Source organism: Pleurodeles waltl, chromosome 3_1 (genome assembly GCF_031143425.1).
Source record: "Pleurodeles waltl isolate 20211129_DDA chromosome 3_1, aPleWal1.hap1.20221129, whole genome shotgun sequence".
Lineage (NCBI taxonomy): Eukaryota > Metazoa > Chordata > Amphibia > Caudata > Salamandridae > Pleurodeles > Pleurodeles waltl.
This window is the reverse complement of record NC_090440.1, coordinates 475,848,141-475,873,415: the sequence shown is the minus strand read 5'-3', so window position 1 is coordinate 475,873,415 and position 25,275 is coordinate 475,848,141. Positions and strand designations below refer to the sequence as shown.

General features: G+C 44.7%; 1 protein-coding gene across 1 annotated transcript in view; it reads right to left on the bottom strand.

Moving 5' to 3' along the window:
• The window catches only part of SLCO3A1 (solute carrier organic anion transporter family member 3A1), a 632,297-nt gene that overhangs the window by 179,460 nt on the left and 427,562 nt on the right, over positions 1 to 25,275 (bottom strand). The window contains exon 3 of the mRNA XM_069222745.1: positions 1,413 to 1,511. Coding sequence (XP_069078846.1) covers positions 1,413 to 1,511 — 99 coding nt within the window. The remainder of the gene's footprint in view (positions 1 to 1,412; positions 1,512 to 25,275) is intronic.

The following is a 25,275-nucleotide window of genomic DNA, read 5'->3' as shown; positions in this document are numbered from 1 at the left end:
TGCAGACACAATGGTTTGTGGTGGTAGGTTCAGGCATTCCATGCCTAGATGCTCCTGAGTGCTGATATAGACGACAGGCTCAGTGAAAGTAATCTAGTCTAGCATAATTAATTTGACTCAAGCTACATTTTTTCATACTTATTATCTGCCAAAGAAGACCTGTAGTTTGCTGTCCCTGAGGGCAACAATTGTACACTAGTTGTTGATGTTAATTGGCTTATCAGTTTGCTGACTCACCTTATTATCAATGTGATGCCCCTCTAATAAATCTGCTCAGAAAAAATGTTTATGAGAGCTGCTTTTCTAATCTCAAAATGGATTCATGTGATATTAAATCTTAAGTAGAACTGGTGAATATGCTTCAACCCCTGCTTAATATTAACAAATGGTTATTTGGATCATTCTTATGCTAAGATACAACTCCCATACCACAGAGGCTTAAATCTTTGTGGTATGGCATGAATATTTGAATTTGTTTTTGGGCATGCGCTAATGTGTTCATTGAAAATGCTGGTACGTTTATTGATCCATCCACAGCATCACCCAAATCCTGATAAAGTAGGAGACCCTCTCACCTACCAGAAGCTGGTGGTTGATTGTGGAGGTCAGAAAGATTTGGAAATTGCAAATTCTGTGTTAGATGGTGGGAACACAAGCTGTCACTGCTAGCGACATTCGTAGGTCCACCTCTCCCCGAACAGGAGTTATATAGCTCCTGGTGCAGCTGAGAAAGTTGTCAGTGGCAGAAGAACAGCCTCCGAAATAGCAGTTTTGCTGATAGGACTTCACTGACGACGAGTCGAAGCAAATGCACTGTGGTGCCAGTGTTCTTAAAGCGGTCGAGGGGGGAGCCCGTCTTCTCTCAAAACAGCTGCTCACCATCGGAGACAAGGCCATTAGGCTTGCCTAAAAATCCCCCAAAGGGCTTTTGAAGTCAATCCAGGAGTTTCGGCGCAGAGTAACTGCAATGACAACTGCTCACCCCAATGTAGGAAGAGGAAGTATTGAGGGTGCTTGAACAATGACAAAAGTTAGATCATTTCTGAACATGTTTAAGACATACTGAAACTTTTATCAATATATAACTTAAATGTGCCACACTAAAAAAATAGGAATAAAACTGTTAAATCGTTCTGAATTTGATTCTTGACAATAGATGAAAATGCCATTACCTTGATGAATAGTCCCAAAGCTTCTTCCATGTTAAAACATTGCTGTTTTAATGGCTTTACATGGAAAAACAAATCTTTCGAAAATCAAATTGAAACAGACTGCATTATTTTACGTTTTTCTTGCAAATATGCATGCAACTCATCACTATGCATTTTCATGAAATCACATGTTACACTGACACAATGAAACATTTGGAACTTTTTTGTGTGAATATTATATTGTGTAATGCGTCTCCTTACTAGTGTCAATGAAGACAGCATCCACATAGATTTTGGTACAGAAGGAACCCAGAATAAATCCGCAGGCCGGTCCAAATACCAACATGGTGAACAATATCCCTGCAAAAAAAAGACAACATTAATATTTAGTTTTATTAATCTCAGACAGAATGCGTTAGAGGTATAATAACTAATGTATTATTCTATCAGTTTCTTCACTGGTAAGCCAAATTCTTGCTTGAATGCTTTTATAGCAGATACTGCATTGTATACAATCAAATATTTAGCAATTTACTAAAGTCCTCGTGAAATATCTGTTTCATCATCATAATTATTTCCTAAACCACCCTGCACATTGTTCTTATTGTTCACTTTTCAATCAACAATCTATTATTTGAAAGTAAACATAATAGGAACATTCTAATTCCAACTGTGCCACATTAGTGGCTAGCAGAACTTTGCAGATATAAGCTTGCCCATTCTACAGAAAGAATGTGCTTTTTTCCCCAAACAAAGGGTGCATTTTCCTTGCCATTTCTAGTATCAAATCCCTGGTGTGGAGCAAGGAAAATCTTACTCAAGACCACTTCCCGGTGAGATTTCTCAGCTCGGGAGGTCGCAGATGGTTGCGACTGCTCGTGTTGAGAAACATTCCGTTCACAGTAAGGAAGCTGCAGCTCAAGCAGAAAATCTACTTGAGCAGCAGGAAAGAAGCAGTGCCCTCTTGTGCTGCGCAGGGAGCTGTCTGCGCTGATTTTTCAGTGCGGGAAAAACACCCTATGCTAAAAATCAGCACGAACTGCGTATCTAACGCACTCCACCGCTTGTCGAACTCCACGTAGCATGGCAGAGTTTTTTGGGCATAGCGCAACTCCGCAAACTTCGCACAGGCCTAGTTCTTTATAGTATTCTTTTTGCTGTTGTTGTAGTTATTATTGTTATGACAATATCAGCAATTAATAATAATAATAATAATAACAATAATAATAATAATAATTGTTATTATTATTATTATTATAACAACATTTTACTGTTGGCAGACCCATCTTCTGTCTATTTCTTTCTAAAGTATAACTATCACTCATTATCCTTAACACGTTTCATTTACAAAAACGTATGTTCTTGATCTACTTCCTTGAAAGGTCGCTACTTCTAAGAATATTACGCATTATCACTTGAATAAAATGTTAGTATTTCTCTCTTATTGACGTCGCATGCAGTGAGATACAGACACGGTGAAGCAATAGGTACACATTTTTTCTTCCAGCGGTAGTAGCAGCAAATCGGAAATTGGGGCAATGCTGCCACCTAGTGTCCTTAGCACCTTTGTACGCAGAAGCATAGAACAGTATGGCTGAGAATTAGTCTTTCATTGTATTCAGACCTAACAAAGAATTTTTCGGCAGTAAGAAATATGTTTCTATTCATTTTGCTTGTTGTGGCGCTGTGTAAGCTGAAAAATACACCCCGTAGAGCAGCGGAGCGCTATACAAAACGGGTTACTAAATAGCCATGTGTGTATAAATAGATGTATTAAGTTTGCTTTTGGAATTTATTCTCTGTATCAAGTATTACTACCACAACATTTTGGCACTTATTAGCAAAGTGCTGATGAGTGGCTTCACATGATTTCATACAAAAAATCTTACCTCACAAACTTTCTCTATTCAAGTGCCCCATGTTGTTTCTGCCATTGTAGGTAGGCTTCGTTCTGTGGCTTAAGTTCAGTCCTGCCAACCTAACACTCAATATCGGTGTGACGAGGGGCAACTTCTGCTTCAAACAGTACAAGACCACAGATGTGCTTTTTTCAAGTGGTCTATTCCATTAGCTTTGAAACAATGGTAGTTTTGCCAGTACGTAATACCTGCTTTCAGACATAATATCACGTTATGGGTCTTTCTTAGAAAAACGGATCATTATTCAACTATTCATCAAGGCTCTGCAGAGTACAGAAAAAGTTTGTGAACATTATCAGAGGGCTGGCAGCAACTATAATGCGGTAAAACAACGATCACCAAGTCCATGGTATGTGGAGGATTCGTTTAGCAGATATGTTTCTATCGGTATTAGCTAATAAGGTTAAACAAGCAACGTGTTCACTAGGCGTTTAATTTTCCATGAAAAGGTTTTTGGTGAGTTAGACAAAATAGTTTCCTATGCCTTTTCAGCTTGAAAAAAATGAGATGAGATGAAGCATTGCATTATTTGTTCAAGTAAGAATAATTTTCAAAACATTTAAGGTAGGAACTACGGCTTATTTGTGGTCAGAAACATACCTTTTACACGTGTCCAAGCATTTTTCCTACTATATTATGGGAACCCTGACCATTGTACAATGCTCCGATGCCTGAGTTTAGTCTGATCATGTCTTGACTCAACAAGCAGCTAAAACACAATAAATAAACACGTATATATTCACCCTTTCATCACAGTGTTTTTAATTGAGAAAAAATAAAAATATTATACAGGTATATTATTATATATATATATATATGTATATATATATATATATACATATATATAGTTTAGTTTATTATTTAATCGAGTATATACATAATGAGGTCACACACACATGACATATTTCATTGAGGAGCATGGACTTTGAAATCAACCAAAATTTCTTTAAAAAGACACACATTCAATAGGTGGTCCCCATGTGAAACGTAATGGCTGCAGCCTCTGAGCACCTTTCACCTAATAACTTCAAGCCTTTAGTTCATAGTAAAACCTACTGTTGTTCCTTTCTAGGAGCTTCTTGGCTGATCCAATCCCTTGTAATGTATAAACATGCTATTTATTGCAATTAAACAAAACTGGGTTCATCCTTCACCTTTAGTTCAGAAAATGGGCAAAGCATCCCTTTTTGAAAAAAAAATTCCCACAGTACCAAGAACCTTTTGGGCCAATACCTTATAAACCAGATCCCTAAACATTTCTGGTACAGAATACTCCACCCAGAAAGGCAAACAAGCTGTTGCATCCTGACCGAGCCATGCAGACATGATATAGACACTATTCCATCACAGGTATTTAACAATAGGGCACTCATCAGCTTCCCCGTTGCAGAATAAAAATAAAAGGTGAAGCCTACTTTAGTGAGCGCTAATTTATTAAACCTGATAACCCGTCTAGTTCTCTGATAACTTCCATTAATATCAGAATCTAATTTGTAAAAATAAAAAGAGTTAGGGGACTAGAAGCAGAATTGCTCAAAACAAACACAGAAAATTAGGAAGTACAGCCACCTTGACTATATTACTTCGACCAACCAGTCTCACATAGTGCTAATGGAAAATTACCGTACATCTTTAAGCATGTCTCTACCTAGGAAAATTACTGTGTTTCTTGTAGTTTGGCCTTTGCAGTGTGAACCAGAGCAGGAGAACAGCTATACCTGCAAAGTTGAAGGATATGAGTGGAAGCTTGCAAGAACACCGTTGACAAGTATGAACAGAAGTAGAAGTTGGCACTAGAACAACAGTACTGGGAAAAAGGAAAGAAATGGGCTTTACAGTTAAACAGATATGTCCTTTCTAAGAAGCAAACCGTGACCTAGAATATATGGCCAGATAAACCTTATTAGAACGTGGTCAGTACAGTGACACACCCTCAACGTACACATTGATATATAAATAAATATGGAGTACATACGCTGTTTTCAAGCTGGTGGAAACTTCCTCATGGTCCGTGCATCAATGATAATAAAATAATTAGTTAATTAGCTGGTGAACAGCACGTCATACAGTAAAGTTGCAGAATACTTAGATTGCAAAAGACACAGGCTTGCTGCTGATTGGCTGTGTAACGTTCCCATGTACTTCACTGGAAAAATAATAATTTGTAGTCACGTGTGTAATCAACAAAACTACTTGAATGCTCTCCAATGATCATTGCAATCTCCATTAGATATTTCATGCTGATACCAAAAGTATCCTAAAATGTTCTCGGAAGTTGCAGACTGTGTTTTCTTCGACAATAGGCAACCCATCTGAATAACACAGCTTAGATATACCATGCATAATCGAGGTTTCCAAATTTCTAATTAGTGTGACCCCTAAATAAATAGCTTATTCAATCACACATCTCAGATTTAGGGTTCAGAATGATAAGCGTTTTCTGGGAGTTCAGCATAAAACCTGATATTTCATCAAATTGCTAAACCTTATGCACAACTGACATGATGGCCTTGTCTAGCGTAGACTGCTAAATCATCAGCATAAGCAGATAGTTTTGTCTTATATCTGTTAAGCTCCATTGTCCTGATGTTGTCATTTATTTGACATACTCCTGAGAGAGGGATATAAATCAATTGCGAACAGAGACACTGAAATAGGCCCATCGGTTATGGGGGGCATTTGTAATCTGATCTGGGTGAGATACCATTTCCATCACCGCAATCCAGGCAACCAAAGTGTTGTATAAAGCCTGGACTCACCCAATGATCTTGGTCAGATAGACGTATTTTGCATAATAATCCAATGAGAGTGTCAAAAGCTTGCCCGCATCTAAAAGGACGATACTGAGCTCCTTATCAAGAATGTCACTGATGTCAAATAATGACATGGTGTAGGAAAGTACCATCTTGCCTGGCGTGTTACCCTCACTTTTACATGTATGTAAGTTTGTTTTTGCCTGTCTTACTGGGATCCGGCTAGCCAGGACCCTAGTGCTCATAGTTGTGGCCAGAATGTGTGTACCTGTGTAGTGACTACCTGTGTCACTGATACTCTGCTAATCAGAACCTCAGTGCTTCTGCTCTCTCTGCCTTAAAAATTGTCACTATAGGCTAGTGAACATTTTTACCAATTCTAATTGGCACACTGGAACATCCTTATAATTCTATAGTATATGGTACCTAGGTACCCAAGGTATTGGGGTTCCAGGAGATCCCTATGGGCTGCAGCATTTATTTTGCCACCCATAGGGAGCTCAGACAAATCTTACACAGGACTGCCACTGCAGCCTGAGTGAAATAACTTACACGTTATTTCACAGCCATTTTACACTGAACTTAAGTAACTGATAAGTCACCTATATGTCTAACCCTCACTTAGTAAAGGTTAGGTGCAAAGTTACTAAGTGTGAGGGCACCCTTGCACTAGCCAAGGTGCCCCCACATAGTTCAGGGAAATTTCCCCAGACTTTGTGAGTGCGGGGACACCATTACACGCGTGCACTACATATAGGTCAATACCTATATGTAGCTTCAGAATGGTAACTCCAAATATGGCCATGTAACATGTCTGAGATCATGGAATTGTTCCCCATGCAAATCTGCTATTGGAGTGCCAATCCTATGCATCCCCGGGGCTCCAGCATGGACCCCGGGTACTGCCAAACCAGCTCTCTGGGGTTTTCTCTGCAGCTACCGCTGCTGCCAACCCACAGACAGGCTTCTGCCCTCCTGGGGTCTGGACAGCCCAGTCCCAGGAAGGCAGAACAAAGGATTTCCTCTGAGAGAGGGTGTTACACCCTCTCCCTTTGGAAATCGGTGTTAAGGGCCTGAGAGGAGTAGCCTCTCCTGGCCTCTGGGAATGCTTTGAAGGGCACAGATGGTGCCCTCCTTGCATAAGCCAGTCTACACCAGTTCAGGGAACCCCCAGCCCTGCTCTGGCGCGAAACTGGACAAAGGAAAGGGGAGTGACCACTCCCCTGTCCATCACCATCCCAGGGGTGGCGCCCAGAGCTCCTCCAGTGTGTCCCAGACCTCTGCCATCTTAAATCCAGAGGTGTGAGGGCACAATGGAGGCCTCTGAGTGGCCAGTGCCAGCAGGTGACGTCAGAGACCCCTTCTGATAAGTGCTTACCTGACTAGGTGCCCAATCCTCCTCTGAGGGCTATTTAGGGTCTCTCCTGTGGGCTTTTCCTCAGATAACGAATGCAAGAGCTCACCAGAGTTCCTCTGCATCTCCCTCTTCGACTTCTGCCAAGGATCGACCGCTGACTGCTCCAGGACGCCTGCAAAACTGCAACAAAGTAGCAAGAAGACTACCAGCAACATTGTAGCGCCTACTTCTGCCGGCTTTCTCGACTGTTTCCCGGTGGTGCATGCTCTGGGGGCTGCCTGCCTTCACCCTGCACTGTAAGCCAAGAAGAAATCTCCAGTGGATCAACTGAATCTTCCCCCTGCTAACGCAAGCACCAAACTTCTGCTTCACCTGTCCTCTGGGTCCCCTCTCATCATGACGAGCGTGGTCCCTGGAACACAGGTGCTGGATCAAAGTGACCCCGACAGCCCAGTGGTCAATCTGTCCAAATTTGGTGGAGGTAAGTCCTTGCCTCCCCTCACCAGACAGTAATCCTGTGTACTGCAGCTGCTAGGGCTTCTGTGCACTTTTGCAAGGAATCCTTCGTGCACAGCACAGCCCAGGTCCCCAGAATTCCGTCCTGCATTGCTCAACTCGCTGAGTTGACCACCGGCTTCATGGGACCCTCCTTTGTAGTGTTCAGACGACCGCAGTGCTCAGTTTTCTTGAACCCGTGTCCAAGTACGTCTGCGGGTGCTGCTTTCTTCTGCATCAGCTCTCTGTGTTGCTGAGGGCCCCCTCTGTCTCCTCTTCCAAGTGGCGACCTCCCGGTCCTTCCTGGACCCGGGCAGCACCCATTTTCTTCAACCGCGACCTTTGAAGCTAGCAAGGCTTGTCTCCGGTCTTTCTCCACAGAAACAACTCTGCATCCTCCAGCATTCCGTGGGACATCTTCTGTGCAAAGGAGAACTTCCTGGCATCTTCTGTTGTTGCAGAATCCTCAGCTTCTTCCACCCAGAGGCAGCCACTTTGCACCTTCATCTGGGGTTTAGTGGGCTCCTGTCCCCCCTGGACACTTTCGTGACTCTTGGACTTGGTCCCCTTCCTTGGCAGGTCCTCAGGTCCAGGAATCTGTCTTCACTGCTTTGCAGTCAGTTGTGGTCTTTGCAGAATCTCTATCATGACTTTAGTCTGTTTTTAGGGAAGTAGGGTAACTTTACTCCTACTTTTTAGGGTCTTGTGGTGGGGTATCTTGGACACCCTTAGTGTTTTCTTACACTCCCAGTGACCCCCTACACACTACACTAGGCCTGCGGTCCCTAAGTGGTTCGCATTCCACTTTCTTAATATATGGTTTGTATTGCCCCTAGGCCTATTGCATCCTATTGTATTCTACACTGTTTGCACTACTTTTCTAACTGTTTACTTACCTGATTTTGGTTTGTGTGCATATTTTGTGTATTTTACTTTCCTCCTAAGGGAGTATATCCTCTGAGATATTTTTGGCACATTGTCACTTAAATAAAGTACCTTTATTTTTAGTAACTCTGAGTATTGTGATTCTTATGATATAATGCTATATGATATAAGTGGTATAGTAGGAGCTTTGCATGTCTCCTAGTTCAGCCTAAGCTGCTCTGCTATAGCTACCTCTATCAGCCTAAGCTGCTAGAACACTACTAATCTACTAATAAGGGATAACTGAACTTGGCACAAGGTGTAAGTACCATCAGGTACCTACTATAAGCCAGGCCAGCCTCCTAAAGTGGTGGTGCAGCGGTGGGATTAGTTCACTCCCACAGTTGTTCAGGCAACCTATGGAAGTTTAAACTTGAAATGTTTGAGGGGTCTCTTCATAGAAAGGGGTTTAAGCATTGGTAAGAACTCTACCAAATATCTTCTCCTTAGCCTTCTCCGAGAAAGTGACCAGAACCAGTCTGGCCCATCCCAGGATCAGGAGGTAGAGGAGAGGGGTACCCAGCAAGAATCAGGAGAGGGCTCTGAGGAATCTGACGAGGGTTCCTCCAAAGACCTGTGACCTAAAAGGCCACCTAGTGACACTGGTAGTGGGAGGGGGTCACACACTAGCAGGACACCTTTCACTCCAAAAGGCCAGGTAACTAGGGTTCAGGTAGTTAGAGACAGGTCCAATTCTGCCACTTCCCACATTTCCTCTGTGTCTCAGAATTCCCAAGCCTCCCACCCTGAGGATAACACCATAGACAGGGAACTCAGAAAGCGGAGGCCAGACTGAAGCTGAGACAGCAGCAGTTGGCCTTAGACAGGGAATCTCTAGATGTAGATGTAGAGAGGGAAAGGCAGAGGTTGGGGTTAGTTCCCCATGGTGGCAGCAGCAATGTTCTTGATAGTAATCCTGTAAGAGAACAAGATTCTAGGAACCTGCACAAAATTGTCCTCCCCTTACAAAGAGGGGGATGACATCAACAAGTGGTTTGCTGCACTTGAGAGGGCCTGTAGGGTACAGTTGGTCCCTCAAAGGCAGTGGGCTGCTATCTTGTGGTTATCATTCACTGGAACGGGTAGGGATAGGCTCCTTACTGTTAGAGAAAGTGATGCCAATAACTAAAACGTTTTGAAAGATGCACTCTTAGATGGATTTGGCTTAACCACTGAACAATACAGGATAAAGTTCAGAGATACCAGAAAAGAGTCCTCTCAAGACTACACAGACTTTGTAGACTGTTCGTTGAAGGCCTTGGAGCGATGGTTACATGGCAGTAAGGTGACTGACTATGAAAGCCTATCTAATCTAATCCTGAGTGAGCATATGTTGAATAATTGTGTGTCTGACTTGTTGCACCAGTACTTGGTAGACTCAAATCTGAACGCTCCCCAAGAATTGGGAAAGAAGGCAGACAAATGGGTCAGAACAAGACTGACAGACAAGTTCATACAGGTGGTGACAAGGATGGCAAGAAGAAGGATGGTAAGTCTTCTGACAAGGGTGGGGACAAAGATAAAAAACATTCGGAGTCTTCATCAGGCCCACAAAAATCCTCTGGGGGTGGTGGGTCCAAATCCTCGTCTAACAATCAAAAGAAGCCATGGTGTTATTTATGTAAGAGTAAAGGCCACTGGGCAGGTGACTCCACTTGTCCAAAGAAAAACACCAAGGCTCCCACTGCCACAACCCCAACTGCGTCCTCTAGTGTCCCTAGTAATAGCAGTGGTGGTGGGAAGAGTACTACAAATAGCCAATCAAAGGGTGTAGCTGGGCTCACCATTGGTAATGTAGTTGGGGTTGGTCTTGTTAGGGAGACCACAGAGGCTACTTTAGTCTCTGATGGTGGTATTGATTTTGCTACCTTGGTTGCTTGTCCCCTTAATATGGGTAAGTACAAGCAACGTCCCCTAATAAATGGTGTTGAGGTTGAGGCCTACAGGGATACAGGAGCCAGTGTCAATATGGTGATTGAGAAACTGGTTCACCCTGATCAACACCTACTTGGTCAGCAGTACCAAGTGACTGATGCTCATAACAACACTCCCCATGGCTGTTGTGAATCTCAAATGGGGGGGGGGTTACTGGGCCAAGTAAAGTTGTGGTAGCCACTGATTTACCTGTAGACTGCTTACTAGGCAATGATTTGGAGACATCAGCTTGGGCTAAAGTGGAGTTGGAGGCTCATGCAGCAATGCTGGGCATTCCAGGACATATCTTTGCTCTTACAAGGGCTCAAGCCCAGAATCAATGAGGACAGGGAAGCTTGGATCCTGGAACAATGGACCAAGTGCTCCCAAAAGCTAGGGGTAGAAAGGGTAAAACCTTGCCCACTATCCCTCCCTCTCCAGAAGATTCCCCTTTTGAGGAAGAGGAATCCTTTCCCTGTGCAGAACCTACACCAGATGAGCTGGCAGCAGACACTGCTGAGCTTTTGGGTGCAGGGGGGCCTGCTAGGGAAGAGCTGAGTGTGGCACAGGAGATCTGTCCAACACTAGAGGGTTTAAGACAGCAAGCTGTCAAACAGCAGAATGGGGACATCACTGATAGCCATAAGGTCTATTGGGAAGATAACCTCCTTTATACTGAGTCAAGGGACCCTAAACCTGGAGCTGCCAGGAGATTGGGTATCCCATTGCAGTATAGGGAGTTTCTTTTGACCTTGGCACGTGATATTCCGTTGGCTGGGCATTTGGGCCAGAGTAAAACTTGGGACAGGCTTGCTCCATTGTTTCACTGGCCTCCCATGTCAGAGGACACTAAGGAGTTTTGTCACTCCTGTGTGTCCTGCCAAGCCAGTGGCAAGACTGGTGGCACAAATAAAGCCCCCTTAATTCCACTTCCTGTGGTTGGGGTGCCCTTTGAAAGGGTAGGGGTTGACATAGTTGGCCCCCTTGGCCCTCCAACAACTTCAGGCAATAGATTCATCCTTGTGGTAGTGGACCATGCCACTAGGTATCCTGAAGCAATGCCCTTAAGGACCACTAAAGGTCCTGCAGTGGCAAAAGCCCTCCTGGGAATTTTTTCCAGAGTGGGTTTCCCTAAGGAAGTGGTGTCAGACAGAGGTAGTAACTTCATGTCTGCATACCTCAAAGCTATGTGGAAGGAGTGTGGTGTAATTTATAAGTTCACTACTCCTTATCATCCACAGACAAATGGTCTGGTTGAGAAGTTTAATACGACTCTCAAAGGTATGATTATGAGACTCCCTGAAAACTCAGAAGGAGATGGGATGTCCTGTTGCCATGCCTCCTTTTTAATTATAGGGAAGTACCCCAAAAAGGAGTGGGCTTTTGCCCCTTTGAACTTCTCTTTGGGCACCCTGTAAGAGGTCCCCTTGCTCTTGTGAAGGAGGGTTGGGAACAACCTTTAAAAGCTCCAAATCAAGACATTGTGGACTGTGTACTTGGCCTAAGATCCAGAATGGCTGAGTACATGAAAAAGGCCAGTAAAAACCTTCAGGCCAGCCAAGAGCTCCAAAAGCAATGGCATGACCAGAAGGCTGTCCTGACCCAGTACCACCAAGGACAGAAGGTGTTGTTATTGGAGCCTGTGGCCCCAAGAGCACTCTAGGACAAATGGAGTGGACCCCATCTCATTGTTGAAAAGAAGGGTAAGGTCACCTACTTGGTAGACTTGAGCACTGCCAGGAGTCCCCTTAGGGTGCTCCATGTCAATCGCCTGAAACCTTACTATGACAGGGCTGACTTAACCCTGCTCATGGCAACTGATGAGGGACAGAAAGAAGAGAGTGACCCTCTCCCTAACCTCTTCTCCACCACTGAAGCTGATGGCTTAGTGGGGGGAGTGGTGCTTGCAGATTGCCTTACTGCTGAGCAGAAGGACAACTGTATAAATCTCCTAGGCCAATTCTCTGACGTCTTCTCACTGATACCAGGTACCACTACCTGGTGTGAGCACACACTCAACACTGGAGACAGTTTACCTGTCCAAAGTAAGATTTATAGGCAGTCTGACCATGTCAGAGATTTCATAAAACAAGAGGTACAGAAAATGCTGGACCTAACAGAAATTGAGCCTTCACAGAGCCCATGGGCTAGCCCAGTGGTGCTTGTCCCAAAACCTCACAGTAAAGATGGTAAAAGAGAAATGAGGTTTTGTGTTGACTACAGAGGTCTCAATCAAGTAACCAAAACTGATGCGCACCCTATACCCAGGGCAGATGAGCCAATAGATACACCGGCTTCTGCCAAGTGTCTAAGCACTTTTGATTTAACTGCAGGGTATTGGCAGATTAAATTGTCAGAAGATGCTAAACCTAAAACTGCATTTTCCACCATTGGAGGGCACTAGTGGTTCACTGTTATGCCCTTTGGTTTAAAAAATGCACCTGCCACTTTTCAGAGGTTAGTGAACACATCCTGCAAGGGTTGGAAGCTTTTAGTGCAGCATATCTTGATGATAAAGCTGTCTTTAGCTCCACCTGGGATGAGCACCTGGTCCACCTTTGGAATGTTTTAGAGGCCCTGCAAAAGGCAGGCCTCACTATCAAGGCTTCAAAGTGACAGATAGGGCAGGGGAAAGTGGTTTATCTGGGACACATGGTAAGTGGGGAACATATTGCACCACTGCAGGGGAAGATCCAAACCATTATGGAATGGGCTCCCCCTACAACTCAAACCCAGGTGAGAGCCTTCTTAGGCCTCACAGGGTACTACAGGAGTTTCATTAAGAACTATGGCTCCATTGCAGCTCCACTTAATGACCTCCCTAATAAGAAGATGCCTAAAAAGGTATTGTGGACAGCTAGCTGTCAAAAGGCTTTTGATGAGCTAAAACAGGCCATGTGCTCTGCACCTGTCCTAAAAAGCCCTTGTTATTCCAAGAAATTCATAGTCCAGACTGATGCTTCTGAACTGGGGGTTGGGGCAGTGCTATAACAGCTTAACACTGAGGGCCAGGATCAACCAGTTGCTTTTATCAGCAGGAGGTTGATCCCTAGAGAAAAGCGTTGGTCTGCCATAGAGAGGGAGGCCTTTGCCGTGGTCTGGGCACTGATATAGTTGAGGCCATACCTGTTTGGTACTCACTTTATTGTTCAGACAGACCACAAAACTCTATTATAGCTTAAACAAATGAAAGGTGAAATCCCTGAATTGTTGAGGTGGTCCATCTCCTTACAGGGAATGGACTATACAGTGGAACATAGACTTGGGAGTACCCACTCCAATGCAGATAGACTCTCCAGATATTTCCACTTAGACAATGAAGACTCATCTGGGCAAGGTTAGCCTTATTGTCCCTCGTTTGGGGGGGGGGTGTTGTGTAGGAAAGTACCATCTTGCCTGGCATGTTACCCCCATTCTTTACTTGTGTGTCAGTTTGTTTTTGCCTGTCTCACTGGGATCCTGCTAGCCAGGACCCCTGTGCTCATAGTTGTGGCCTGAATGTGTGTTCCCTGTGTAGCGCCAAACTGTGTCACTGAGTGTGAGAAAAAAGGGCTGATTGCAGAGGCCCCCTAACTTTTTACCCCCATTTTCCACTTTTTGCTGGTGTTTTCCTGAATCTGTTGGTGCCCTGGGAACTGCTAACCAGTCCCAGGGCCTGTGCTCTGTGTAAAATCAATATGCAAATTAGGCTAATTATAATTGGCTAAGTCAACCTACCTATAAGTTCCTAGTATATGGTAGGGCATGTAGGTTTAGAGACCACAGCATAGGTAGTGCACCCATAGGGGCACTGCTGAGGTGCCCAGTGTTGTTTTAAAGGCTGTCTGCTGTTAAATTAAAGTTATATGTAAATTCGACTTTGGAATTAAAAGTAGTTCCAAAGTCTTAAACTACCTTATTATTACATATACGGCACCCCTAAGGTGTGCCCTCTGTGCCCCTAGGGCTGGGTGCCAGGTAACTATAAGCAGGGACCTTATAAAAATAGTTTTATAAGCCCTGGTGAGGTAAAAGCAGCCAACTGTGTTTTCCCTCATTGTAGTGAATGGCCTTCATAGGCTAGAATGGGGAGACTTTATTTTAATTTTAAAAGTCCCCTTAAGTGACAGATACCAAGAGTTTGGTATCAAATTAATTGTTATAATAAATCCAACAACTTCCAGTTGTTGGATTTAATATAACTTGTTCAGGTAAAGAGTTTTAAACTTTACCTGAAAAGTTGCCAATTTCAGCCCTGCATTATTTTTGCTGCTGTGCTCTGATTGGCCAGCCTCTGGTGAAGGTTAGGTGCAAGGTTACTAAGTGTAAGGGCGCCCTGGCACCAGCCAAGGTGCCCCCACATAGTTCACTTTCCTGGGACTTTATGAGTGCGGGGGCACCATTACACGCGGACACTACATATAGGTATTGACACAATGGTAACTCAGAATATGGGCATGTAACATGTCTAAGATCATGGAATTGCCCCCCCTATGCCAAATCTGGTTTTGGGGTGCCAATCCCATGCATTCCCGGGGCTCCAGCATGGACCCCGGGTACTGCCAAACCAGCTCTCTGGGGTTTTCACTGCAGCTAACGCTGCTGCCAACCCACAGACAGGATTTTGCCCTCCTGGGGTCTGAGCAGCCCAGTCCCAGGAAGGCAGAACAAAGGATTTCCTCTGAGAGAGTGTGTTACACCCTCTCCCTTTGGAAATAGGTGTTAAGGGCCTGATAGGAGTAGCCTCTACTGGCCTCTGGGAATGCTTTGAAGGGCACAGATGGTGCCCTCCTTGCATAAACCAGTCTACACCAGTTCAAGGAACCCCCAGCCCTGCTCTGGTGTGAAACTGGACAAAGGAAAGGGGAGTGACCACTCCCCTGTCCATCACAACCCCAAGGGTGGTGCACAGAGCTCCTCCAGTGTGTCCCAGACCTCTGCCATCTTGAATCCAGAGGTGTGAGGGCACAATGGAGGCCTCTGAATGGCCAGTGCCAGCAGGTCACCTCAGAGACCCCTCCTGATAGGTGATTACCTGACTAGGTGGCCAATCCTCCTCTGAGGGCTATTTAGGGTCTCTTCTGTGGGCTTTTCCTCAGATAACGAATGCAAGAGCTCACCAGAGTTCCTCTGGATCTCCCTCTTCGACTTCTGCCAAGGATCGACTGCTAACTGCTCCAGGACGCCTGCAAAACTGCAACAAAGTAGCAAGAAGACTACTAGCAACATTGTAGCACCTAATCCTGCTGGCTTTCTCAACTGTTTCCTGGTGGTGCATGCTCTGGGGGCTGTGTGCCTTCACCCTGCACTGGAAGCCAAGAATAAATCTCCTGTGGGTCGACGGAATCTTCCCCCTGCTAACGCAGGCACCAAACTTCTGCTTTACCAGTCCTCTGGGTGCCCTCTCATCATGATGAGCGTGGTCCTTGGAACACAGGTGCTGGATCCAAGTGACCCCGACAGTCCAGTGGTCCATCTGTCCAAATTTGGCGGAGGTAAGTCCTTGCCTCCCCTCGCCAGACAGTAATCCTGTGTACTGCGTGAACTGCAGTTGCTAGGGCTTCTGTGCACTTTTGCAAGGAATCCTTTGTTCATGCCACAGCCCAGGTCCCCAGCACTCTGTCCTGCATTGCTCAACTCGATGAGTTGACCACCGGCTTCATGGGACCCTCCTTTGTAGTGTTGAGACAACCGCCATGGTCAGTTTTCTTGAACCCGTGTTCAAGTACTTCTGCGGGTGCTGCCTTCTTCTGCATGGGCTCTACGTGTTGCTGAGGGCCCCCTCTGTCTCCTATTCCAAGTGGCGACCTCCTGGTCCTTCCTGGGCCTGGACAGCACCCATTTCTTCAAACACTACCTTTGCATCTAGCAAGGCTTGTTTGAGGTCTTTCTCCAAGGAAACAACTCTGCATTCTCCAGCATTCCGTGGGACATCTTCTGTGCAAAGGAGAAGTTCCTGGCGTCTTCCGTTGTTGCAAAATCTTCAGCTTCTTCAATCTGGAGGCAGTTATTTTGCACCTTCATCTGGGGTTTAGTGGGCTCCTGCCGCCTGGACACTTTCATGACTCTTGGACTTGGTCCCCTTCCTTTACAGGTCCTCAGGTCCAGGAATCCGTCTTCAGTGCTTTGCAGTCAGTTGTGGTCTTTGCAGAATCTCCTATAATGACTTTAGTGTGTTTTTGGGGAAGTAGGGTAACTGTACTCCTACGTTATGGGTCTTGGGGTAGGGTATCTTGGACACCCTTAGTGTTTTCTTACACTCCCAGCGACCCCCTACACACTACACTAGGCCTGGGGTCCCTAAGTGGTTTGCATTCCACTTTCTTAGTATATGGTTTGTGTTGCCCCTAGGCTTATTGCATCCTATTGTATTCTACAGTGTTTGCACTACTTTTCTAACTGTTTACTTACCTGATTTAGGTTTGTGTGTACATTTTGTGTATTTTACTTACCTCCCAAGGGAGAATATCCTCTGAGATATTTTTGCCACATTGTCACTAAAATAAAGTACCTTTATTTTTAGTAACTCTGAGTATTGTGATTCTTATGATATAATGTTATATGATATAAGTGGTATAGTAGGAGCTTTGCATGTCTCCTAGTTCAGCCTAAGCTGCTCTGCTATAGCTACCTCTATCAGCCTAAACTGCTAGAACACTACTAATCTACTAATAAGGGATAACTGAACTTGGCACAAGGTGTAAGTACCATCAGGTACCCACTATAAGCCAGGCCAGCCTCCTATAGGGAGGGAGGGGAGGGTGTTGGGTGTGTGTGTGTGTGGGGTTGTGTGCATGAATGTGTGAGTGTGTGTATGAATGTGTCTGCAGTGTTGTTTGTGTGGGTGTATGCATGAGTGTGAATGCATGTAAGAATCGTAATGTGAGTGTGTGTCTGCATGTCAGTGTGAATATGTGTACGAATGTGTGCGAGCATGACTGGATGTTTGCATGTAGGAAAGCGTGTATGCCAGTGGTGATTGTCTGCAGCTATGTGCGTGTATGGGGGGTGAGAGGATCGGAAGGGGGGAGTGTGGATGGAAGAAGGGGGTGGGAGGCGTCTGGGAAGTACTGGGGGGACGAGCCACCTACCAGTGACAGGGAAGAGTTCCCTGTCACTGGTAGGGCCTACCGCCATGGTTTTCGTGGCATTGCTAACGTCACGAAAACCATGGTGGTAGGCTGGCTCAAAATGCAGCCGGCGGTACTATAGCGGCCGCCCGGACGGAGATTGGCATCTCCCCCCGGCAGCTGCTACCGCCATGGTGGTCTAAGTGGAGAAGTGGCAGGTTGGCTGCAGCCAACCCGCCATTCTCATAATGTGGCGGTATGTACTGCCATCCTGTTGGCGGTACTGACGCCACATTACAACTTACCGCTGGGGTCATAATGACCCCTATAATGTCTACAAGTATGGAGAATATTTGATTCCTACATCTTATAAATCTGATTGTCTTATTTAATATTTCTAGTACGTTGTTTTACATAATTGCATGTTTTATTGTGTCATCCTACTCTGGAATGAGCCGTCATATAAAAGAATGAAACAAAAAAAAAAAATACTTAGGTGCCATTTAAATCAGCCTTTGTGTATTTACTCATACACACAAATACATTTTGCATTCTTACAGTGCATGCACATCTCTTACATGGGGGTTGAACAAAGTAAAATAATCCTTCCAAGTCATAGTTTCGCTAAAGTACTTGTGAAGTGATATCAAGTTGCGCTTTTGTTTCCATTCACATTCAATTCCTTTGGTATTTAGGAGATAGACTTCAGATATCTCCCAGCCAAGGTGACACATGAATAAAAATCCAGCAGGAACCCAGTGCTTTCCAGTATTGATTACTACCAAAAATTATTAAGGCCCTCATTTAGAATATCCCGATAAGTCTGTGGTAATACTGCTGATATTGCAATTACGTTCCCACAGTCCAAATATGCAGGCCTCTGAATCATCAAAATGCAAAAATATATATTACTGCACAGTTACAAAACAGTAAATAAAGTCTAGAAAGTCTCAAAAGTGATTAGTAAATTTGGGATCCAGCAGCACAATTTGAGCATTGTGTTTTGAATGATGTGCAGAGACGCATGTAGGGTGTCAGCCCTAACAGCTCCCTTCAAGCCTCCCTTGGCATCAGCGACAGTGAAAAACGTCTGTGTTAGGCATTTCACCTCTGATTTGGATGAGCAAGCATTTTTGAAACTGTGTGCCTCATTCAAGAGCAGCTTACATTCGAGGTCAAGCGAATAATTATAATAAAGCAATAATTATAGGACCAGGCCACTATCTGAAGGCTTGGTATTCCAAGGCGCTGCAACACGATGACTATACAAGGAATTTTACACCGCTTTCTCTTGCATGTAAACAGTGGGTTTGGCCACAAGAGGACGATATGGTACCAAGAATTGGAATACAAACCCAGATCCATGCCTTCGAGAACTCAGTGAATGAAATTACATGTTTGCATTCCTCAACTTTTAACTCCGTAGAAACGCACGTAATTAGCAAAAACGCCTCTAAATATGTACTTTGGAGTATCAATTCCCCACTGGAAAATGCGTGAAAGTTTAACTAGTAAGAGTCCAATACGTCAAGGGAAGAAGTGTGGCATGGGTACCGTTTCATTAAAAATAGGTCTTGCATTTCAAAAACATGCACAATTAAGAAAAAAGGTTAGATGACAGCACGCGACCTCACCCGAGAAAACTCACCCCTTGACCACATTTTCCGGGGTAGAAATAGTGCATTAAGGAAACAATTTATAATATTCACAGTCACCATAGTTTAATGTAAGTAGATAATTAAAAAAACATTTCATTTACGTAATCTGGTAATCCTTTTGCACTACCTGCTCTTTCGTTGATACATTTATGTATATATATTTGTATCTGATCAATTCCTCAAGTGCATTTCTATTCTTAAATCACTTGACATAAAAGGGCGGCGGTGCCCTGGTGCAATAAACGAGGGTACCAGTGACAGCTGTGGACAATAGACATGCAGCGGTTTCTAACAGCACACACTGAAAGATATTTCTCCTCGTTCCGCCTCTTGTGGGGAGGTGTATCTTTTTGGCGCATTTCCAGATTTAGCAGGTTTGGTAAATCTGGAAATGCTTGAAAAACGATGGGAGTTGGGTGGGAACACCCAGGGCCTGCTTTAGGACTGGTGGCGCCCTGTGCGACAGTTTATTGTGGCGCCCCCTAACCCCATGACCTCCTCCTCAGGTTCACTCAGTAGTACCCAGCAAATGTGCCCCTCATCTGTCCATCACTCCCCTTTCACATACATTCATGTGTTTTAAAGCACTTGTAAAGGCTGGCTTTACTAATCCAGTCAGCTAGCCACAATAAACATAGGGGCATATTCAAGAGCCCAGGGTCGGCTTTAGGGCTGGTGGTGCCCAGTGAGACAGTTTATTGTGCCCCCCCCACCCCATGACCTCCTCCTCGGTTTCACTCACTACCACCCAGCAAATGTGCCCCTCATCTCTCCATCACTCCCCTTTCACATACATTCATGTGTTTTAAAGCACTTGTAAAGGCTGGCTTTACTAAGCCAGTCAGCTAGCCACATTAAATATAGGGGCATATTCAAGAGCCCCTAGCGCCATTGTAATTCCACATTAGCGTCATTCTTTTACACTAATGTGGCGTTAGAAGGCCAAATACGCTTTGCGATATTTACAAAGTGGTGCAATGCATGGATTGTGCCACTTTGTATCCCTTTGCACTACATTATTCATTCCCCCTTTAGGGAGAGCCAAAGAAGTGGTGCAAAGAAATCTGACAGATTTCTTTGCGTCATTCTTTTCCGGAACTTTTAACGTCTGCTCAGAGCAGGCATTAAAAGGAGGTGTCTGTTGATTACAGTGGGGCTCTAGGTGCTTTGCAGGATTAGCATCAACATTTTTTACGCTAATCCTGCAAAGCGCCGGACTAGCGTCAAAAATTCTGACACCAGTCCCCTAACTACTGCCATGTTGCGCTGTATTTTAAATACAGCGCACACATGGTTGTGTTAGGGGAGTGCTAAGGGGCTCAAGAAAAGTGGTGCAGCTCTCTGAGCAGCTCCACTCTTTTCAAATATGCCCCATAGAGCATATTTAAGAGCCCCTAGTGCCATTCTAACGCCACATTAGTGTACTTTCTTTAAGCTAATGTGGCGTTAGAAGGCCAAAAATGCTGCACCACATTTACAAAGTGGCGCAATGCAGGCATTGCACCACTTTGTAACCCTTTGTGCTACATTATGCTTGTGCCAGGCATAATGTATGCAAAGGGGGTACACTCTCGCTAGGGGGGCCCAAAAAAATGGCGCAAAGAAATCTGACAGATTTCTTTGTGTCATTTTTTTCCTGCACTTTTAACGCCTGCTCAAAGCAGACCTTAAAAGGAGGCTTGCATTGGTTACAGTGGGCCTCTGTGTGCTTTGCAGGATTAGCGTCAACATTTTTTATGCTAATCCTGCAAACCGCCGGACTAGCATAAAAAATTCTGCTGCTAGTCCCCTAACTACTGCCATGGTGCACCATATTTTAAATATGACGCACATATGGTGGCATTAGGGGGGTGCTAAAGGGCACAAGAATAGTGGTGCAGCACTGTGTGCAGCACCACTTTTTTCCAAGTATCCCCCATAGGGCAGTGCTTAATTTTTAAATATAAAGGTGCCGGTGCCCAAAGCCCTCCTCTTAAACACGCGGCTGCTGCAATCAAATGTGTGAACACAGAATACAAAGGCAGCGTAACCCTGAAGCCATCTCAGGCCTCTTCAATCCATTTACAGGCACTCCCTGCCCCTTCAGCTCACTCTTGTGGATTTCAGTTTTTTCCCGTTGTGACGCTTTTTCATTTTTCTCTTCCTCCGTCTTTCACATATATGTATTTTTCTCGTAGTAAATGACCGAGGCAGAAAAATAAGTGCTGACCCTCAAAAATAAGTGCTGGTGCTGCGCACCGGAAACAACAAGCACAAATTAAGCACTGCCATAGGGGCATATTTAAGAGCCCTTAGTGCCATTCTAATGCCACATTAGTGTAATTTTTTTACACTAATGTGACGTTAGAAAGGCTAAACCACTGCGCCATATTTACAAAGAGGCGCAATGCATGCATTGTACCACTTTGTAGCCCTTTGCGCTACATTATACCTGTGCCAGGCATACTGTATGCAAAGGGGGCACTCCCCTCCCCACTGTTAGGGTGGGGGGCAAAAAAATGAGACGCAAAGAAATCTGTTAGATTTCTTTGTGTCAATTTTTCCAGCATGTTTATCCCCTGCTCAGAGCAGGCATTAAAAGGAGGCTTCCATTGGTTACGATGGGCTTCTGGTTGCTTTGCAAGATTAGCGTCAAAATTTGTGGCAGTAATCCTACAAAGCGCCGGACTAGCGTAAAAGATTCCGACGGTAGTCCCCTAACTACTGCCATGGTGCACTGTATTTTAAATATGACGCGCACATGGTTGCGTTAGGGGTGCGCTAAGGGGTGCAAGAAAAGTGGCTCTGCATTGTGTGCAGCGCCACTTTTCTGAAATATGCCCCATAGTTCTGTTTTTTGCAGCAGGCACATTAACCCTCCATGCTACTTTATGTTGAGTCAAAGCTGCCACTAGGTAAAACTCCCATCTCTCTCTCTCTCTCTCTCTCTCTCTCTCTCTAGCAGGAATATTAATCACAAGAGGTATCTTGACATTTTAATTGTTTCTTGAAGGCTAAACGCAAGGAACTTTTCAGCAGGTGCTTTTTAATCGCAAGTTTCGGAAGTTACTGCTAAACACAGCGCCCCCCTGAGGTCAGCGCCCGGTGCTACACCAATGCAACACCCATGGAATGACTTTCTTGCGCAGATTAATACAATGCAGTGATTTGTGCTGCACTGCATTACTCCAGATTTCTGAAGCCATTTAAAGCCACGCAAAGTGGCTTTGCGTGGCTTCAGAAATCGGATTTAAGGTTTTCCGGGTCATAAATATGGCTCGGAGTCTCCTGGTGAAGCTAAGCCAGTTGTTATTCCATGCAGCGAGGTATGTAGACCCCTTATGTATTTAGGTATAAAATCACAAGAAGACAGTTAGACGTTGATAGTTGGTACCACATTATGGGGGTCATTCCGACCCTGGCGGTCACAGACCGCCAGGGCCGCGAATGACGGAAGCACCGCCAACAGGCTGGCGGTGCTTCCTAGCCCATTCTGACCGCGGCGGTAAAGCCGCGGTCAGAAAACCGGGGCCGGCGGTTTCCCGCCGCTTTACCCCCGGCTGGGCGAATCCGCCAGGGCAGCGCTGCAAGCAGCGCTGCCTTGGGGATTCTGACCCCCTTCCTGCCAGCCTGTTTCTGGCGGTTTTCACCGCCAGGAAGAGGCTGGTGGGAACGGGTGTCCTGGGGCCCCTGGGGTCCCCTGCACTGCCCATGCCACTGGCATGGGCAGTGCAGGGGTCCCCTAACAAGGCCCAGGGTGGCTTTTCACTGTCTGCTTAGCACCCGTCGCACCGCCGCAACACCGCCGGCTCCATTCGGAGCCGGCTTCTGTGTTGCGGCCCTCATTCCCGCAACACTTGCTTAGCGCCCGCCGGCCCAGCTGGAATGTTAGAATGCGGGAAGCGGTATTTTGGCCGCATGGCGGCCAAATGGCGCTTCCCGTCTGGCGGGCGGCAACCGCCGCCCACCAGAGTTAGAATGAGGGCCTATGTGTTATTTTAAAGGCTGAACTAATTTAATTTGACAGAAACTCAAGGGTATACTCGTCAGGTAAAAAGAGCTGGTATAGAGACAAACTCCACCAGCCTCATCGGCTACAGATTACATAGCGAAAGATGTTACAACAACATCCTTCAGCGAGAAGGTGTTCATCCCATTCACTGTCAAAATCACAGAAGCCGAGAAATCCCAGAATGAGTTGTCTGAGAATATAATCGGATAAATCAGTGCAGTATGTAAGGGAGGAAGTGGTGCAAGAAAGCTAGCTTCCAAGAGCCTAGAAGACCGCTCAAAGCACCAGTGCAGATAAGTTCGGCTTGACGTGCATTTGATTATCAGGTAGTAAACTGAGGAGTTTTGTGGATGTGTGTGTTTATGGGGGTTATCTACTTTCCCCGCTTTCCCTTTCTTAGTCTATGCAGCTACAGTGTTGAATGTCTCTTCCACTAATAGTAAATGGGCCCTTTGAGTCAGATGGCGTATTCTGGCCAGGAAGTCATGTGCACCATAAGACATTATTTACTATTTTGCTTCCTTTCTCTGTTGTTTTTTTTTGGCTTGGGTCTTATCTCAACCGTGTTTTATTTCCTGTGTTTTATTCTCCATTCCATGGAGAAAGAGGGAATATGAGCTAATGCCTAAATCACTTAGGTAAACCTCCTCTCTTTTAATGGCTATGTCAGGGAAACAGCATGCCTCAATTTGTGAGAAGCGGAATGAGGATAATCCAAAGTAATGCAGACCTTACTCGATTACACTGCTCAGATTTAAGTGAACTGCCCCAAACTAAAATATATTTGGTGCTAGAGGTTTAAGGTCATGAACGTAGCCCTGAAACCACTGTCCTCACTTGAATCTTAAGCTTGCTATTTTGTCCTTTGACTTTTGCACTCCATTGTTTTGTCATCTTTTGTAAAGTTTGCTGTCTCAGTGTTGTGAATTATTCGTCCTGTGGCTTAACCTTCCAGCTTCTCCACCTCCGTGCTTCGAGAATTAGTAAGTATGTCAGAAGCAATTCAGTTCAGACTCTTAAAAGACACCCTTTCCTAACTGCAAATGTGTGCTTCAATCACTTTTGAGACCGAAGTGACCATGTCTGAACTGCTGAATTAGGTCTCCTACATTTCATTTGTTCTGGCTTTTAGTCTGTCCTTGATAAATTCAGACATGTTTTTGAATGCACAAGAGATCAGGCAATAGGGAAATGAAATAATGAAAGGGCGTGCAGCTCACTCTGACTGCAACAGAAGAGGGGTAATCAGTAATGTAACACAGTTTTGTCATTTGTTATGAGTTATTTCGTGAAATACATATCCAACGTCGGAAGTTCACTCCTTGCCTCCAGCCTCAGAAGACCATCTGGGGAATTACAGATATTCTTCACACTCGTTAGCCACATACATAAACTGATTTGAAACATCTCTGCCTTTACATTCCAAAGGGCTGCTGAGTGCTCGGGAATGGCTTTCACACGCACATGTTTCAGGACCTAGGCATGTGAGGTTTAGGAAACAACAGAGAACTGCATTAATGAGACTGACCGCTAACTGAACTCATCTCAAAAGAGGGATCTCAAGGGAAGAGTTTTAAACACTGCTCACTTACACTGTCTAACTGGACTCCAATCTCTCTTTAAGTAGTACATTTTACTTTTACTTTTAGGCACTCCGAGGTAGCCAAAGGATTTTACACAACACTTCAAAAAATCCTTAATAAATAATTTAAAAAATGTGTGATAATACTAGAAAAACAAAGGGAGACAATAGCAATTGTCTGCTTAATATATATCTTTAATATAGACAAATAAACTAATATGTTTCTTCAAGAAAACGTATATGTAGTATATTGCATCATAACATGACTGTTATCATGTAAACTATACTAACAGTATACATTTTACAGCACACAATGAAAACTGAATAACGTGGCACATATACGTAGGACCAGGGGCAGCAATTCCTTCGCAATGGTGAAGGTGTGTCACCCCACTGCCTAAGCCCTGCCTAAGCCAGCAGATAAAAAATTAAACAATTGTTTATTATCGTTTTATTTTTCAGCTGCTGGTTCAGCCACCAGT